The 20,549-nt window shown below is 40.4% G+C and overlaps 1 protein-coding gene across 2 annotated transcripts in view; it reads right to left on the bottom strand.

Moving 5' to 3' along the window:
• MMP16 (matrix metallopeptidase 16) overlaps positions 1-20,549 on the bottom strand; it is a 189,036-nt gene that overhangs the window by 99,007 nt on the left and 69,480 nt on the right. Inside the window, exons 2-3 of one of the 2 annotated variants that reach the window (XM_081204666.1) lie at positions 8,644-8,792; positions 950-964 (exon numbers count right to left, since the gene is read on the bottom strand). In XM_081204666.1, the coding sequence (XP_081060792.1) occupies positions 950-964; positions 8,644-8,792 (164 nt within the window). The remainder of the gene's footprint in view (positions 1-949; positions 965-8,643; positions 8,793-20,549) is intronic. The other variant, XM_081204667.1, reaches the window with a different exon arrangement.

Here is a 20,549-nt window from a genome sequence, read left to right on the forward strand (position 1 = left end):
ACTTGCGTTGTGCAAGAGTTGGCCTTGTGGTATTTACTCAGTTGTGTAACTGCTTCTAACTCCAGAGACCCAACATTTGAAAAATGTTGCTTGATAGCTATCTTCACAATGCTGTTCAAGCACAACTGTCAGAACCTTGCAGGCCTTTTGCCCCAAAAGGGAGTGAATTGTAGTGAACTGAAATCATCTGGACTGAACCTACCTTTTAAGTCCACCAATGTAAATTTCCACATATACTTTGATACCTAATTCTAGGCAAGCACAATTTGAGAACTCTGAACATGTGTGGAGGACACAGCACTACAAAATGGATTTGATTTAAAATGTTAATGACAGGTCATATTAAGTACAGCCGAGATATTGTGATCTTTAAGAAAAGACAGCTTAGGTGATGCATTGGATCTGTATAAAACAGGACTAGGGAACCTGTGGCCCTCCTGGTGAATTGCTGGACTCCAACTCCCATCATCCCTGATCATTGGTCATGCTGACTGGGGAAGAGGGGAGCCGGAGTCGAACAACACAAGAAGGTCCAGAGGTTCTCCACCCCTGCTATAAAATCTTAAGGAATTTCCTTCCACTTGCATAGAAAGGTCTCTTTTTCAGATAGCTAAAAAGGACCATTATGATATATTATTTTGATCAGCGGCTGTGACTGATAGAATAAGGGGTCTTCTGAAGAGTGTATGTATGTACTAATTTGTGTTTAAAATAAGATTATATTATGTGTGTTTTATAGATTGTATGCACTATAATTTGTAATAATAAAAGGGTGTGATTTATCTTTAAAAATAAACATAGACATCCATAAACTTTCAGATGGTTTTAGCCTGAACAAATGTAAGGGCAACATGCGGTTCTCATGCATTGATTCTATACAGCTATTACACCAATAAGCAGCACTCATACACATTGCAGTAAGCAAATAACAAAAGACAGATGGTCTCACCTTAAGGTGATATCACTACATCAAACGAAAGAGGCAAGGGATAAAGCAAAAACAAGAACTATTATCCTATGTTAGAAATACTCTACATACATTTATTACACATAGAAATAAAATCTGGAACACAGTACATAATTATTTGAGAAAAAGGTTGTTGTTTTCTAAAAAAGATTATTTTTGAAGTCATCTGAATCGGAGATCACCCATTGTTTACACTCACTGCAGATGTAATGGAGATACCTCTTTCCATTACATTTAAGGAGATTGAGATTAGGCCACAGGACTGTAGCTACATCCCCTATCTAGAGTATATTTATTTATAAAAAGCATTTATATACCACCTTTAGGCCCTAATACAATTTACTACATTAAACTCATTAAATTATTTAACCAGAAAGCATTAAAACAAGCCAATCAACAGGCAGATGGTAATTAAAATAAGTCCAAATCTGGGTTGAATTAAATGTTTAATGCATTTGCATTTAAATATACAGGATATGTGAGCACCAATTTAAGCCTCATGTGTGAAAATGACCTTGGAAAATGTATTTCAGCGTTTCAGAATGGATAAACATTTTGTAACTTATTTTCCCTCTCATCTTAGCTGTGGCTGAGTGCTACAGTCCAGCCAATAACAGTAAACTATGGTTAAAACTAACTAGGGTTTAACTTTAAAAGGTAAAGGAAACGGACCCCTGACAGTTAAGTTCAGTTGCAAATGACTCTGGGGTTGCAGCGCTCATCTCGCTTTACTGGCCGGGGGAGCCGGCATTTGTCCGCAGACAGTTTTTCCAGGTCATGTAGCCAACATGACTAAGCCGCTTCTGGCAAAACCAGAGCAGCGCATGGAAACGCTGTTTACCTTCCCGCCGGAGCAGTACCTATTTATCTACTTGCACTTTGACGTGCTTTCGAACTGCTAGGTTGGCAGGAGCTGGGACCGAACAATGGGAGCTCACCCCATCACGGGGATTCGAACCACCGACCTTCCAATCAGCAAGCCCTAGGCTTAGTGGTTTAGACCACAGCGCCACCCGTAGGGTTTAACTTAACTGCTGTTAAATCTCCTACCAACTCCTGACTGCATTAAAGGCAAGAAAGGGCTTAATTGCCATGATCCCCTGACCCACACTCCATCTCTGTTTCTTCCCATCTTCATGGCCAAAATGACAGGCACAAGATGTTTCTATCTGTGACTTTAACTTCCTATATGCACTACAGGGTTGATTCATAAAAAGGGAATCTACTTTTCTCCAGCATACTTCCTGTGAACTAGGTTGTATGTTGCCGTGCCCAAGAGTGGGGACGGACGAAGCTGCTATCTGGACAAGCCCTCTGTGAGCCAAATCAGTGGCAATGTGTGTTGAAAACAAAAATGTTTGCTCCCTTAGATATTACAGAGACAGACAAGGGCTGTAAATAATCCAAATGGCCCATTTTCAACCCTAAGCTTCAAAGCCATGGCTGAGAAGAGCTCTCAGGCTTTGTCAAGCATTTGATGGCATTTTTTGCAGAGAATATTCTTCCCGTCGTAAAGGGCTTTGTGGTCAAGGGAGGGATTTAGCACAGAAGACAGAATCCACAGGTAGGCAATCAATATTCAAGTTTCATTCCATATCCTTTCATCTCACTAGAACTATTTATAATCCACAGAACATTTTAACCCAAATTCAATTACCCTTCAGAGTAAAGAATTATCATGTCCTATAGCCTTTGTATGCATTTGCTCCGCTTTCCGTTGCAGTGGTCAAAAGAATCGTCCAAGTCACTGTAACAAATACTTCACTATCATTAGCTTTAAACCAGAGGTATGACTCAGTGTATGATGTATGTCGAAGCACAGCTATGGCAAAGAAATATACTGCTTGCTGACTTCTGTAACCTAGACACATTCTGTCTAGGACTGTCCTTATTTAATGTAAATGAATTTCACAAACCCTATCTTTATCTCAAGAACACATTTACACTTGTTAGTAACATATACATTTTAGTGAACTGCATACTTCCCACTATTTGTTGCTGCTACACTTGTGGATTTCTTTCTTGCATATACTTTTGAGCAGTATTTCTCATTTGTTAAAGCATCATTACTATAATCACCATCCCATGTCAACTCCTCCACTTTGTAAGTGAAATCAAGAACTGATGATAATTGCCAACTGAATGCACATAATCACACATGACAAGTTACACATAGGGTTTACTCAGTTTCTCACATAAAAGCAACTTCCATGACATCCAATGTAGAGTTGCTCCATTCTCTATCAAATGTTCCTCCACAGTGAATAGAATTGTAGATGATTTCCAACATCACTTTTCAAAAAGGAAACAAGTCATGGCCACTTGGGCTGTGAAATAGTTGTGTTTTCTGGTCCATGTTAAATTGTGTGATAACCTTTCCGGAATAAAAAAGTTTTTTTAATGTTTGTGGTAGACTAATGGGAAATATTTAGGAATACATGAAGGGAATGGTTATGGTAGAACACCTGCTTTGCATGCAGAAGTTCCAGGTTCAATCCCTGGGCGACTTTTCCCATTAATACTGACCTACCTGGCAGTTCTTCCTTGATAGTTTCCATGCTGCCCTACCAATTTTAAAGGTGAAAGGCCATAATCTCCAATGTTCATTATAAACTAGTATCTTTTGATCTGGTGAACTTTGAAGCTCACAAAGATAGATAATAATTCTAGACTATCCTTAATTCTATTTGGGATTATCTAGATGCAAAACATCTAAAATATATACTTTCAGGTGTATCCAAGACACATTGTGCTTTGCAAGTCCTCTCCCTCCTGCACACTCTGTCAGAACTTAAAACTACATCAGCAGGAAAAAAATGCTTAGGAGGACTGAAGCATAACAAATGCTACAAAAGCCAAATATCACAAACTAGTATGTGCTGTTTGCACAAATAGAAGCAGAGCTGTTTAAGGCTGCATGCTAAATCTTCAGTTCAAAGCATTCTTCCTTGTGTGTTATATTGAAATAGAGCAGACAGTCTTCCAAAGAAACAAAGCTAATTCTGATTTTCCAAATGTTCCTCTTTCAAAGGGAAGACTTTATGAAACCATTATAGAAGGAAATCAAAAGCATTGAGCTGAAGAAATAGGAATAAAGAAGATAAGAAAATTTAAAGAGATAACCTGGCATTTTTCTTGCACAACATAAAGCTTATTAAAATAATATTTTGCTTCCACATATATTCCTCTGGCTTTTCCAATATATATCATTTCCCAGTTTAGTAAGACTGGAATTTCCCCTTGATTTTACCATACTTTAATCTGGTTCTGAATAAGTGGGAGACAGACTTCTACTTATATAAAGTCAGGCAGATACCAGGCAGATTTCAGACAACAATATCATCCCTAGAAACTCCAATTAAGTCTGTAACAATTCAGTTTGTTACAGCAAGCTTTCACTGCACTAAACCTGCCTCTCCTACAGGGGGCATGGAAACATCATGTCCAGCTTGTCAAGAATCCTAATGGATGCCTTCCAGCAGGCTTTCACAAATACAGTTTTGCAGAAAAATTGGATCCGATGTGATGTTAATACAAGAACTCTGAGAGGTGACATTGTACAAGTATTTTGAGAGCTGACATTGTTGCACAAGTAGTAGCACTCAAGCTTAAATGTCACCACAGGTATAACAATAACAACGCCAGTTGCACTAGGGGTTTCATAGTATCTTTTGCAAGTGCAAGACAAACATTGGATTTGGCTGTTGTGTTACAATACGGCTGATAGACCCTAGTGGAATGGCTGTACAGTATTACATGTGGGCTGCCACAATTGGATATCACCCATTGTATTTCATCAGAAAAATACCATGAGAAGTTAGGTGATGCTTCATAAATATAGACTTCAGCAGCCCTATAACCAAGGCACACTGCTCATATGAGCATGTTCCTAATTGAGGCACACATTTTTAAAATTAACATTGTCTTGATGAAAATGCATACCAGATGGTTGCAAAATGTTATCACTTCTCTTTTCCAGCTTGCTATGAAAAGTTAGGTTTCCATACGTTCCATCACAATATGAGAAACTGGAGACAACTGAACAATGTGATTTGTATGAAATTATATTGTTTGAGAGCAGAATGGATGCCCTCAGAAGGTGGTGAACTCTCCTTTTTTTGGAGGTTTTAAAGCAGAGGTTGGATGACTATATGTCAGGGAACTTTAGCTATGATTCCTGCATTGCAGCGGGTTGGAGTCCCAACTCTACAATGCTATGATTACATAAGTAGGGGCAAAGGATTTCAACCTATATCACTTTATAAAAGTTTGGATGGGCTAATTGCCTTAGTTAATTGCCATCCTTTCTCCAGGGCCCTTGCTTCTTCTATCCTGGTCTAAATTTAAAGCTAGCAGCTGATATTACAAAAGCAGCTTTGAATCAGTTCCAATAATACATGTTGTGGGTCTGTCCATTAAAAGGTTTCAGAAGAAACTCCTACCACCAAGCCTTTGGATTATGGTGAAAATAAAACTAAAACCTATAAGACTAAGGGATAAATCTAATGCACATCTATTCCCAAGAGTTTATTAGTAGATTTAGTTTTCCTTTAAGCTCTTTTAATTGGCTTGCAGCTCAGCTCAGGAAGTATTTAAGGTGATCATCACAAGTTGCACTAAGCCTGATCAAGAAGATTGTGCTAACTAGAAGATTACCTCTCAAAAAACTTATATTGGCTGTCCTAATTGAAAACAACTTGATTTTTTAAGGGAATTTTAGGTGCAAAAATAAGCACTTGGAAAAGCAAACATCTGAGAACTACTGAATACTCAAAGATACGATGAAAGGTAGTAGAGCAAAATTAGTCAACCTGCTGTAGTCATCTGATGCTATCATCACCAAATGATAGATAGATAGATAGATGATAGATAGATAGATAGATAGATAGATAGATAGATAGAGATAGATAGATATCAAATTTATCGCTGTAAGCAGGGATTCACAGTTTTGATTGCCCTGGTTATCATGGCAAGTGAGATGAAAGGAACTGCAGGCTTCCTCTCCATTCAGAAGTTCTATGCCCCTACTGGAAAAAATGCTGTCCCAGTAGTAGGTGGCATGACCTCCCATTGTTGCTGCTGCTTACCAGGGGGTAGAGGGGGAAACTTGAGGTTGGTGTGGCACCACTCTACCACCTAGTTTTGCCCACCAGTTAAACTTGGCTTGTTATGTTTGGGGGGAGATAATAACCTAGCTCACTTGCCTTTAAAGGTTCTAAAGCAGAGCTAAAATAGCTCCATGTCATATTCCAATAGCCGTGCAAAAGGACTGGAGAAGTACGTTCACACCTGTTTCCTGCTAGCAGGATGAATTCTCCTTTGTAATTCTTTTTGGTGGTTTTAGCTGATGGAATTTTCTTCTCCGCCTCCAACTCACTTAGCAGTTCAGAAAACACACTACTGAAACTGCTGATGCCAATCTCGGATTGGAAAAATCATTTCATTCCACTCGCTCATGCATTATTGCACTGAAAAGCAATAAAGAGCAGGTCTCATGGGTGCCCTAAGGGAAGGTGAATGGGTCAGAAATACTTGAACTTTAGGAATTTAGAGAATCCAGCAACAGGCATCATCTTAGCCATAGACTGAGAAACTACAGGATGTCTTCTAAGAGCTCTAGATTTCAGTAACATATTTCAGATTGAATAGACAGGGGAGAGATTAGAGACAGGGTTCTCTGTTAAGCTAACATGAATGAGCTTTTTGACAGGAAAACAGATCTTCAACTGCTTGAAACTTTTAAATGCCACATTAGTGGCAGTTTGGGGAAAGCTGTACATTTCACCAAAGGAAAATCACCTATTGCAAACTGACAGTAAGGAAAGTTATAAATGGAAAAGGAAAAGATAAAGAAGTATGTTTTCTCAGTGGTGGTTGCTGCTACCAAACTCCTGGAAGCAGGGATACTGAAAGAAGCAAAACAGTTTATATGGAAAAATATAGAAACTTCATTCTGGATTTGAGAAACTAGGATCACTAGCTAGTTTACAGATTGACCACAAGAAATACGGTGCTACACTATTAAGTGGTCTTATGGCCATGTCGATTTCTTAAAATTCCCTACACAGATGCACAAATCACCATACTGGCTTGGATTCAATTGTTGAGCATCCTTATTTTAAAACATTTTGAAATCTGGGCTGAAAATTAATGCAGAAGGTCACGTCCAGGGATGTTGGCATACAAAAATGCAAAGGTAAAAGGAACTAGACAATCTATTGGTTTTCCTTACAATTTAATAGCCAGGTGAAAGTACTTAGCATTATAGCTAACAAAGTCATTGTGCAAGTGGAATGACTTCTGCTCATTCAACAGATTTCTGCTCCCTCCTCTCCCCCTGTGAAGCCGTCACATCTGGGGTTCCACCAACTCTCTGGAGAAGTTTTGGGGATGTCTGGCAGTGTTTAGGGGGGAGGAGAGAGAAGGGAAGATCCATTATGTAGGCAGAAGTTGTTCCCCTCACATCATGACTTGATCAGATTCAACTCTTAATCTGATGTCAACAAGGTGATGTGTAATAACTTTTAAAAATAAAAATTAAGATGCTGCACACAAAAAACAAAGTGAGTTTTGCCATTGACACCAATTGGTTGCAGACTCCAACCTTACATATTTTGGGGAATGTCCCACTGGATTCAAACAAAATCGCTTCTGGGTGTTTGTATACAGGACTGCAGTCTTAGCCTAAAATCCTGTGTCTACCCAATTATTAGCATTTTTAAAATAAAGTGCCATTGATATACAGAGGTCTGTGCAAAGAACATATAAACTAAATCCTGAAAATTTGGAAGACAACAAACGGCTGGGGAAGAAACAAGTGAAAATAAGTAATCTGGGGGGACAGGGATGGAGGACAGAATGGGAGAGACAATTGTAGCAGCTTGCCTTTCATTTAAGAATATAACATAAAAAAGAACCTTGCTAGATACGGGCAAAGGCCCATATAGTCTTACATTCTGTTTTCACAGTGGTGAACTACATGCATTTGGGAAGTTCAGTAGCACTCTCTCCACTTGTGATTCCCAGCAAATGGTATTCATTCACTTTGTCCTTCCTATGACATTTTGGCCTGTGCAAGGTTTCCAGTTTACATAAGTACCAGATAAATGATGACACATGACTACATACATTTCCTCACAATGTTTCTCTAAACATATGCTTTTTTTGCTTCACGCCTATACTGTAAATATGCTTTCAGTGATGGCTGTTTCCCAAACTATCGTTCGAAGAAACTTTCCAGTGTCAAAGTAAGGGGTGACAGCATGTATGACAGAGAAGCCTATTTTCTATCTACTTTTGAAAGTTATGCCACATATGAAAGCCAATTTCTTTCTCCTTATGTTTCCCACACTAACCTATCAAATGCTTTGTCACCACCATAAAAATTGTGAAGTGAAAGTATTTCTGTTGAATGTTTATATAAATATTGATTTCCCATGTCTGATTTCATCTTCCTTTTCTCTCTTTTTGTGAAATGGACTCTTACTGAAACTTCAATTATATCCTATAGAGTTCCTACATTTTTTTCACCAAACGTATGTTATAAGGGGGGGGGGGACCTTATATTCAGAGTGACCATTTAGATTTGCAGAGATATCTTAGCTGGTCAAAATCAAAAATTTATTGCACTTTGAGGAGTTTAAAGAAGCAAGAGCAGTCCAGTAACAATTACTTACTCGATTGTGTTCCTGTCCACTTTTCCTGTCATGTTAATGCCATAGAACTGCTGCATAGCAGCTATAGCAGATTTCATTGTCTCTGCAGTGCGCAACACTGACATTCTGGGGTCAGTTGGTGGAAGATAGCCGTACTTTTGTAGCCACACCTATAATGACAAGCATAGTCTGTATTAGGGAAGATTTGCACCTACAATCTCCTCGGTGCCATCTAGTTAAGCTTTTCTTTCAAACGTAAAAGATGCAATTCAAACATAGGAAAAACAATCCACAATACATTTTCTTAACATTCACTGAAATCAAGAAGAATTAAGAATGAAATAAAGTGTTTATGATACAATTATTGCAGTGGAATGTGCACGCTCTGACATCTCCAGACTGTATCCATAGGCAAGAAAGGTTGTAAGAATAATTATTATACATATCTTATGGATCAGAATAAGGGGCAACATGGAAGGACCATTTGGTAGACAGGATGACCTATTTTTATAGAACCGGGTTGTTGTTATTGTTTTAAATGTTGTTTTACAACCCAAGCAGACAGTCCTCACATTACTACCCAGCATCTTCCGGCAATCAGCACCCTCAAGTCCACTGTCAATTAAGTCTGCTGAGGTCTCAGGTCAAGGATAACAGCAGTCCCATTTTTATCCTTATTATTATCATCATCATTTCTATACTGTCCTTCATCTGAGGATCACAGTGCTGTTTACAATATAACTACACAAAAATACATAACAAATAAAAACAATACCCCCAATACACAGTTTAAAAGTCCATAGATTGTTTAATTAGCCAAAGATCAGGGAGAAGACACCAGGCAGGCCTGCATGGGGAGAGCATTGTTCTGAAGCAATGTGGAGGCTGCTGACACACACAAAAACATGGGGGCTATGCTGGCTTCTTTTAGCCATAATGTTAAAAACACAGGAAATCTAAGGCCACATTCGTACATTACTATACTTCTCAGAGTCGTCAACAATCAATCAAGGGAAGCTCTGTGAGATGAACAGGAATCACCTAACAATTATTGGAACCATTAGCAAACTACAACTCCCATAATTCTTTTTGGAGGAAACCACAACCATACTGCTTTAAACCCATGGTGTGAATGTGGCCTGAGAATGCAGTTGGGGGAAGGGGCAACAGTAGCCCCTCAATCCTGGCCCTGTAAACAGAGTCCCAGAACTCACCCTTCACTGTTAAATGAAGCGCTCACAGATTCACATTTTTATTTTGTATTTCATTCAAGACTTTACAGAGATCTTTTAAGCAATACTCTCTCTCTCTCTCTCTCTCTCTCTCTCTCTCTCTCTTCCATGTGCTGAACTATAACCAACAAAGAGTTGATAAGCATCTGACCTAATTAGCAGTGATGTGGTCTGATTTTCCACATTCAGCTAAGCCACGTTTATCTCTTACACATCCTGGTTTAATTTCCTTTCAAGAAGAAACTCTCACCTTCAGGCCACATCCTTCTTGGATGAAGGCCCTCCTGTAATGTTGTTCTGTTCCATTTGGAACTGTTTCATGTGTTTGTAATGATTTTACCCGTTTTTATAACTGTATTTTATTGTCATAGCCCACCCTAGCATGTTGTAGCAAAGGCTGAATGATCTTATAAATAAATAAAAGACTGGGTCTAGCTTATGTATTTAAAGGTTTGCAACTTACATATTTAAAGCTTTGCAGCTTCCTATCTTGTACCTTGTGAGGAAGTTGTCAAATCACAGTGTGCTGATACTGGGCTAATCAGTGTAACTTTCACAATTAGAGTGACAAATCCCCCTCATACTTCACTTGCAATGTCAACTTACACACCGTCACTAGATGGAATAAAGGACTTCAAGCTTCACATAAAAGTGAAATGTACACCAGCTGTAGAAATATCCACTTAAATATCCACTGTTCATACTAACCATTTATTTTCAAATAACCTATCCGTTCTTGAGGTCTCTATTCCCAAGTCTAGAAGAACATTACCAGCAAAGTATCCCTCTGATGCTAGTGTAATGTCATGAATGGTGTTTTAGCATATCTATGGGTGCTCCTGATCTTAAGCTGCCATAGGAAAGCTTTAAGACTTCTCCAGCCGCTGACCACATTAACAGTAAGCCACCCCTCAGAGGGACACATGTCAGTGGTGGACATGGCCGAAGTACTGCATGCATACACTCACCACAAATACAGACTACACAAGCAACCACACACAAATCCACGCATGACAAATGCAAGTACAGAGCACACGCACAGCACTGGGAGATAAGGCTGGTGAGACATTTCCCATGGCTTGCCAGTCCACGTCTGGGACACAGGTTCATGGCAGATATAGCTACCTGTGGCTACTGGCCATGATGGCTATGCCTCCACAGCTGGAGGCAATCATCTGTTTTAGTATTTCAGCTTTCAGGCGTTTATTTATTTTATGATCAAGCAGTGTATAATTTTTTAAATAAATACATAATATAAAAAAATTATTCCGAACACCAGTTGCTGGACAGTGTTCTCGAAGCTACAAACATGAGTCTGACCAAACTGTGGGAGGCAGTGGAAGACAGAAGTGCCTGGCGTGCTCTGGTCCATGGGGTCACAAAGAGTCGGACATGACTAAACGACTAAACAACAACAACAATATAAAAAATTTATTCTGAACACCAGCTGCTAGAAACCACAAGAGTGGAGAGTGCTGTTGTGCTTGGGTCCTGATTGTGGGTTTGTAAATGTGAGAACAGAATGCTGGACTAGATTGACTTTAAAAGCCCTTTCCTAAGACTGTTGCAACTGTAAGTTCTTAGGCTGCAGCTTTAACAAGGAGCAATAGCCTGAACATGAAATTGCTAATACAGTCATTCAAGAGACAAGTTTTTTGCCCAATCTGTTTTACACCCTACATAGACATGTTGACGGAACCTTTGTTAAGGAAGTATTATTTATGAACAGGACTTATATGCCGCCCTACAACAAAAATACTCTGGGTGGCTTGACATAAGGAAATCACCTTGCAAGGAATTAAAACCCTTTTCCTCAACAGGATTTCTTTTGAACGGAACATTATTATTACCTTTATTTATATAAATTATATATATGTGTGTGTGTGTGTGTGTGTGTGTGTGTGTGTGTGTGTATGAATGGCCAATAACATTCTGTTGAACAGAAAACCTGGGGTTTCTGAGTATGGTGGTAGGCCACTACATACAATAGGCACAAGCCTCTATTTGAATTTTCTTCTGAAATATATTTGAGACGAGGGGAGAAAAATTGGAATAGTTAACATCCAACAGTATGGAATTATCTGTGTAATTTTCCTACAGGTCTCTCCATTATTTGCAGATGGAGAAGAAACACAGGAATTAATTTCAGCAAATTGCTTCCATAAACGCTGGTACAAAATTAAGTTAGAATTGCTTGGCTCTTCAGCGAGCCTATTAAATCATATTGAACAATTTAGGAAACATGCACATATTAAGTACACATCAGCCCAAACAGCTTTGTTATTAGAAGGGTCTCAACACATCTGCATAATACAAAATGCACTAACAGATGGTGGTGGGTTAATTTGGCAAGGCCCATAGAGGGATAGTCTACTGAAATCAAATCAGGGGGTCGAAAGGTTGAGCTGCAAAGTTCCTTTTGGGGAAATGATTATTTAAACTGAATCTGACATTTGGTTTTCCAGTTCGGTTTTCATAAAATAAGTTTGCAGTTTCCAGTGCTTCAAGCCTGCATCAGCAGATTTGAGGTGTTGCCCATCAAACATCTGCAAAACAGAAGAAGAAAAATTGCGCTCCACTGCCTGCAAAAGCAGCACTCTTTATAAGTTACCTTTTAGTCTATTCAGTTTGCTTTCTTAGAGGTGACTCTAACAATGTGATTCTATGCATCTTGGCTTGGAATTTAGCTCCGCAGAGTCCAGTGCTGCTTTTAGCCCTCCCCAATAAGTGTGTGCAGCGCTGTAGCCTCAGAAAGGATACCTTTGGAATCACAAGTGAATATTCTTTGAGAGGCTCAGATGAGCCAAAAGAGCCCGAGGTCCCACTCGAAAAAAATCATTTCAAAAATGTCAAGAACTAATTTGAAAATAAAAATAGCATGTTATATAACCATATGCACAGAAACAATTTTGGGAATTTTGCAGCGTGAAGAGAAAAAGTCGTGCACGTTGCTTTCGCTGGTGCCAATGGCCCAGTGCCCACTGGCTTCAACGGAAAGAGAAACGAGTACCAAAGTAAATGAATGAAACAGAGCTAGCCTTTATGCAATGGAAGATTATTGCCTCTCCCTTCCCTTTCACACCTTTTCAAAAACTAATCATATCACCACTCCCACTAACACATAGGCCCACTATGTTAAAGCTAAATCCTGATCCATCCATTTTGGCAAACAGAGCCAATGAAAGGTTTTATTCATTCATTTGGCTTTATTATTATTTTTAAAGGCAAACTCTTTTCAAAGATTTGCAGAAACATTAGCAGTCCAGAATATGTAGTTATGCCCAACTTGCTGTATGAAGCAACAAGATTCACTCATTTTTATCAAAAGGAAGGGACCCTCAATCTACATCTTGCTGTATGCAGAGCAGGAGATTATAGAGATCACATTTGTGCAGAAAGAATTAAGGAGATGGTGCAACTCTCCTATGAGGAAGGTTCACAAAATTTGAGGCTTCTTGGCTTCAAACAAAATGGGGAGTGAAGTGGGGACATGATAGAGGCTTACAATATTATGCAAGGTGTAGCCAAAGTAGACAGGAAAGAGTTTTTCTCCTATATAAAAAAGGTAAAGGACCCCTGGATGGTTAAGTCCAGTCAAAGGTGACTATGGGGTTGCAGCGCTCATCTCGCTTTCAGGCCGAGGGAGCCGGCGTTTGTTCACAGACAGCTTTCTGGGTCATGTGGCCACCATACGCTTCTGGCACAATGGAACACGGAAACGCCATTTACCTTCCTGCCGCAGCGGTATCTATTTATCTTCTTGCACTGGCGTGCTTTTGAACTGCTAGGTTGGCAGGAGCCGGGACAGAGTTCACCCCCATCGCGGTAATTCGAACCGCTTACCTTCCAATCGACAAGCCCAAGAAGCTCAGTGGTTTAGACCACAGCGCCACCTGCATCCCTAACTCATCTCCCAACTCAGAACCATCAAAAGAAGTTGAATGTCAGAAGATCCAGGAAAAGAAGTACTTCTTCACACACTCAAGGCTTCACACATAGCCATACTTAAAACTGTGGAATTTGATAATGAAAAATATAATGAAAGCCATCAACTTCAGCCACTCTGAAGGGGTATTAAATACTTAAATGCAGGTAAAAGTTATCGATGGCTACTAGTCTTGATGGCTATTTATTATCTCTAGGATCAGAGGTAGCATGACTCTGAATACCAGTTGCTGGAGAACAACAACAAGAGACAACAACAACATGCTGCAGTCATGCCACAGTGGGATTATAATGCTCAGGTCATTGGGTTTAGGTGCTTTTCAGCAGGCTGTTCTCATGTCTTTACATAGCCATTTTCAATTTGGTGCCCTGCTTTATGAACAGGTCAGACCACATGATTATAACATGAGAGTTCTATGTTCTGTTCCTCCCTTCTCAGTTCATTGATGTACACAATTTAGCGTTCTTCTAGTTTTGACTTGAATCCAACATGAATTAGAGACCACCTCTGCTACTTTCCTGCATGACTGCTGTGGTCGGGATTTGGCTGAGAGTCTAGCAGAAAACAGTCGGCTCCTTTATAGCTGCAATTCTATACACCCACAACCTTGTGTTCTCTCCAGATGTTTTGGACTACATCTCCTATCAGGAGTTGCCAGCATGGCCAGTGATTGGTGGAAGTCCATTCTAAAGCACTATCTTGGGAAAGATCGCTACAAACTGGGAGCAAGTCCCATTGGACTCAACAGAACTTACATATGAAAAGACTTGCATAGGAATGCATTGTGAAATTATATCCAAATATGTGCATGAGACCGAAGACCTACTCAGAGTCTTTCATAGCTAGCTTTTGTTTTTTTTTCTTAAACAAAACCTGTAATTACGCTAGAGTACACTTTAATGTAGGAAACTAGAATGCAAATATACATTTAATAATGAAATGAAATAGTTTTTTTTTTGTTGTTTTATCTCATTAATAATTACAAAAGATCCAAGAGTGCTTATGATTTGCTCTCACATGTCACACATACTAATGAGGCAAGACTGTACAGCAAAGCCAAGATCTGAACTCAGCTTTTGCAATGATGAGCCCAACGTAAGTCCAGTGCATTATACTGCATATTTCAGTTATATCAGTATTGATGAGCTGGAATGGTGCAATGGCTGAGAACTATGAGGGACCTGACTCTGATGTCTGCTCTTGTAATCCTGAGATATTGCTCCTTAAGTACATCTAATAAAATATGTAATCTAATAAACCCATGTTCAAAATAGGGTTGATGATTAAATATAATAGTCCTTGTATTCTTGGAGCAATGCTATTAGCATACTATCTATATGAAAGTCATTTTTAAATATTCCAAAATGGCCTCTTAGTCAATGCACTTCATCTATGGAACACTGTCTCCTCTGGGATGGAGGGCCAGCTCTTACGGGTTTTCAGTGTCAGCTGAAAACTCACTTTTTCACTCAGGCTTTTGCTGGTTATTAGTGTCTGACTTTAGTTGCTGCTCTATTTCTCTCAGTTATTACTTAATGTTTTATTTTCTCTTGCTTTTTTAGTTTTATTACACTGTTGTTTGTGTTTATAGTTCATAGTACCCTGATCACAACTACTTCTGTGATGTAGGGTGGGCTAAAAATATATTTAACTATATTTACTTCTTCACACAATGCACAGACTCATAACTGGGTAGGTCCAGGTTGTGGTAAAAACATCTTTGTGTGAAGGGGGTGATACCTCCCACCCATACAAGATGATGCTGAGACCACTTCTTATGGAGCCCATCCTGGGTTCAGAATATGTGACTGCTACTACCACTTACAAATGTCCCTGTTTTAAGAAAAATGTTTGAGAGGCCAATGACACTCTAGCTCCCCATTGTCTGGGAAGAAATTCATTATCTGGACCAATTCCAGTCTGGTTTCAGGCCTGGTTTTGTGACCGAATCCGCCTTGGTTGCTCTGGCAGATGACCTTCGTCAGGAAAGGGAGAAGGACAGGGAGTCTGGAACCCTGTTGATTCCGCTTGATATCTCTGTGGATTTCTGTACCAACAACCATGGTATTTTGCTAGATCAACTCTGTGAGTTGGAAGTGGGAGGCTCCATATTATGGTGATTTGGCTCCACTTCTAGCGTAGTTTCCAGAAGGTAGCATTGGACAACCAGGCCTCAGCTAGGGAACAACAGTGGGAGAGGACTTTTGTGCTCATGTCCTGTTTGTGGGTTTCCATAGGCATCTGGTTGGTCGCTGTGGGAGACAGGATGCTGTAATGGATAGATCTCTGCTCTTATATTCTTATCAAGGGAGTGACTTTTGCTGGTTCCTCATTCCTCTGCAGCTCCCTGATGTACTCCAGAGGTTGGGGGCACCCTTCAGAATAATGTGGGAGGTGGTGCAGGGATACAACCCCATGTAATCCTGAATCATAGGAAACTAGCATTACCTTTTGTAGTTGAACAGGTTTATTCTGCTTTAACGTATTTGGCAGGGAACTACACCTGAAGGGTTTACTGCCAGCATCCAGCTATATTGACCCAATGAGATGAAAATGCAGATTGACAGGGCCAGATCGGTATCAAGAAAATACCTCTTTGCATACAAACCCAGTAGGATGGATGACTGAACACCTCTTGGATCAACTTGAAAGCTCCCTTGTGATTCATTGTTATGTGATCACCAATCTCAGATAATCTTGCTTAGTTTTGTTTATATGCCACCTTTCTGCCTAAAAGACCTCCCAGGATGGTTCATAAAAGTTTAAAATACAAATAGAAAATTTGAACAACACCACAAATTAAGCTCAAATGGCAAAGAATGAAACAACACAACAAATTAAGCTCAAATGGCAAAGTTTCAATAACATCCATCACCCACTCCCCCAAAAAAGTCAGAAATGCACATCAAGATTAAAAACAATGACTTGGATTCAAAGATGAGTTAATTTGGGGTAGTTCATGGATGGAAAGTTTTATGCCCCTTTCTCTGACCCTTGAAAAGCCTCTTTGGAGTGGACCCTCCTGAACAATGTGGGATGGGCCACAGGGCACAAGGAGGGGAGGGGAGGGGAGGGTAAATTGTTCTGTGAACCTCCTTAAGTTAAGCACCACAATTTCCCTGGGTCTTGTGCCACGGGTGGAGTGGGGGTGGGGAGAGAGATTTCAGCCAAGTCAATGTACTCCTCTGCTTGCTCACCCTTCTCCTTAAACTCTTGCTGACACTGAGTGAAGGTATTTTTCTACAAGTCTGCCTTTCATCATTCTACCTAAAATTCCCTTTGCATCTTCTCAAGAACATCTCAGGGTAGCATAGAACTTCGCACTTTAGACGTGTGGTAGTATAATAACAGAAACCACAAAGGTTTGCCATAAAGATTAAAAAGTACTTCTTCGGAAATAAGTTTAAACACAAGGATAAGTAACATACCCACTGGAGAGACAAGTACAGTCAAATAAACTTAGGAGTTAAACGCCACCCACTTTCCCTCCAGCTAAACAGTCCCTATCAATTTAGGAGTCACTAACAATTCTGATGTTAGGATGGCACTCTTGATGCCCTTCAGAATGGCATTCATCCCTTTGTCCCCAGAGAGCATGCCTTGATCTGCCTACCAAAGCAAATCACTGGGCAGATATAGCCGGGGCCTACATGACTCCTAATGCTCAAGTTCAAGAATATTAGAGGGTCTTAATTCCCTTCTACGGAAAGAATCTATGTGCCATGCTCTCCATCTTCAATGAATTCTACCACCTTCCAATCTGATCCCTGGAAAAGTTAGACTTGACAAGTTAAGCTCCAAAGAAGCCTACATGCAAGATTCATATTACAGACCTTCACAAGTGAATGGTACCTCTGGGGCCGGTTCTGGTTACCAGGAGCTGAGGAGGCCTTGGAGTAAGCAAGCAAGCAGCGGCAAAGACCAGGGGTGGCAACAGCGGCTGCCCAGAGGGCTCCCAAGGAGAGGGATGAGGAGAGGAGGCTGAGGGAACACACCACAAGGGAGGGAGGTTCGAAAAAGGGTGAGAGGCTACCAGCTCTGCAGGCAAGGGTTGTCATCTGGGCAGCCCAGGACTTCTATTCACTCTGTCCAGGCTTCTACCCCAGCACTTCGGTGCTGATAACGCAGCCGTCTGATTTTATCCTCGAGACAGACGGATGCCAACAAGTTCCTTTTAGTCCTTAACATTTCCATCCTTAAAAAACAAAGACACACACCCCTACAGCTGAACTTCCAATAGGTGTTTGCACTGAGCAGTCCAAAATGATGTCCAAGCTGCTTCCCTGAGTGGTTACAGTTAATTCAGAAGCCAACTATGATGGACAAGTTGAAATTATTCCCTCTGGTGTGCATTACCTTGTCAACATTAAATTCAGCCTGCCACTAATAATCAAGCGCTACCCATCCGCTTCCTCCAAAACTCTGTTGATACTTCATGATCATGATGAGTGAATATACCTCACAGACAAACAAAAATCCTTATGTTATGGCAAGCCTCTAAATCTAAGGTGACAGGTAGACTTTGTATTGTTTCTAGCAATATGAGAGCTAACCGAATAGGTGGAATTGGCTGCACATGGAGCCCATCTTTTTACTGGGCACATCCAGCCTTTCAGTTGGAACCACACTGACAGCTAATGCCTGCCAGCAGTGAGGGCTCACCAAGTCTTATCTGCCCTGCAGGCAACTGCCAAAAGAGCAGCATCTAAGGGCACTGGACCTTGGGGGAATATAAAAGATATTCCTACTCATTTTCATTTGGTGAGGTATGTGCCTGGGAAGGGATGTTATGCTTCAATTCCAGCCTTCCTCATGGTCCATAATGTCACAAGTGACCCAATGATCTAAGTGGAAGTTTTACAATCAAATTTGTGTCTGGTGAAATATTCACTGGATGCTCTTAGAATTAACATGGCAAAAGGAAGAGAGAGAGGGGCACACATCATAGAGTCGATGAGAAAATAACCCTTTTGTAATACACTGCAAGCAAAAATTGGATTCCCTGCTTCAGAGGTAGCATGTGCAATGCCTTTTGGCTGTCTTGGACTACAATTTCTATAACCATTGGCTATGCTTACTGGGGCTGATGGAAGTTGCAGTCCAAATTATCTGGACAGAGCCAGGGTTGGGGAAGACTTCTCTAGCCTTAGTGAAATAGCAACATGACAAGGAATAGACTTAGAGAGGGCTGTGCGTGCCAAACAGGTTTTAGGCAGGATTCTTGTTTCCTTATTTTGTTATTATATGGCTTTGTATCTAAATAGGTATATTTCACAAATTATGTGTATGAATTTGTTGGGTTCATTGCTTAGTTTTGACTGGACTGAAGCCCTGAGGACAAGGGTGGCATCAATATCTGATTGCCCAAACCATGTTTAGTCCACAGCAAGCACCAGTGAGTTTAATCCTTAGCAGGGGTGCTCAGCACTGCAGCTGAAGCTTGCAATTGCAAGTAAACCTTACTAAAGGGCACTGTTCCGACCGAATCATATTGCTAGACTCATGCAAAAACTAAATTAAGTACAGCAAATTGACAGCAAATTGACTTGAAATAAACTACAACAAACACACACTAATAAAATAAAATAATAATAATCCACCAGAAGGCCCTCGGAGCTGGACCTCAGTGTCCAGGCTGAACGATGGGAGTGGAGACACTGGGCCAAAGGCCATATAGGGATTTAAAGGTCAGCACTTTGAATTGTGCTTAGAAACATACTGGGAGCCAATGTAATACAGACACACACACGTATATACACAAACACACACAGCACATGAAGCCTCAGAATGCCTGTTATAGTTTTGTTTTCCCCTGTAGGATATCTAGAAATTACTAAAATGTCAATGCTACCCATTTAATTAGTGTGCTCCAAATATCTAACTCAATCTCATTTTTTAAACAGTTCATATGAAGGTCAAAGGGAAAATAAATGCTTGTGCTATATTTGAAAGGGATTGCTATTCTTGCTCTCAATGTATATGCTTCTCTCTCTCTCTCTCTCTCTCTCTCTCTCTCTCTCTCTCATCATCATCATCATCATTAATGGTAATAATTTCCAGTATCATTTAAATAACTGACCTGATCACTAAACATAAATGTGATCCTAATAATATTACTACTTGTATTCCATGACCACTTCTGATATTACAACACCAGATAGATCCCCTGGACAGGTTGCAAGTAAGAAGACGAGCAGATGAGAGCTGGTGTAGAGGGGGTAGGAGTTGGGGACAGTGCCCTATTTTCCCAAAGGGACCAGCATCTACTGAACAGCAGCCATTCATTTTTTATCTACCACACAACTCTCTGGGAAATAGTGGGAAATTGAAATGGTGGTCATGAGAGGGGTTTGCTTTTCCACAATGCCCTGAAGTTCCACTATGTTTGGGGCATTGTGGGAAATTTAAATGGCCGCCCAGGGTAAGGGCATCAGTGCCAGTGGCAACTAGCCCTAAGCAAGAGAAGAAGAAGAAGAAGAAGAAGAGGAGGAGGAGGAGGAGGAGGAGGAGGAGGAGGCGGAGGAGGAGGAGGAGGAGGAGGAGGAGGAGGAGGAGAAGAAGAAGAAGAAGAAGAAGAAGAGGAGGAGGAGGAGGAGGAGGAGGAGGAGGAGGAGGAGTTTGGATTTGATATCCCGCTTTATCACTACCCGAAGGAGTCTCAAAGCGGCTAACATTCTCCTTTCCCTTCCTCACCCACAACAAACACTCTGTGAGGTGAGTGGGGCTGAGAGGCTTCAGATAAGTGTGAC

This window comes from Podarcis bocagei (assembly GCF_964188305.1).
Source record: "Podarcis bocagei genome assembly, chromosome: 8".
Taxonomy (NCBI): Eukaryota; Metazoa; Chordata; class Lepidosauria; order Squamata; family Lacertidae; genus Podarcis; species Podarcis bocagei.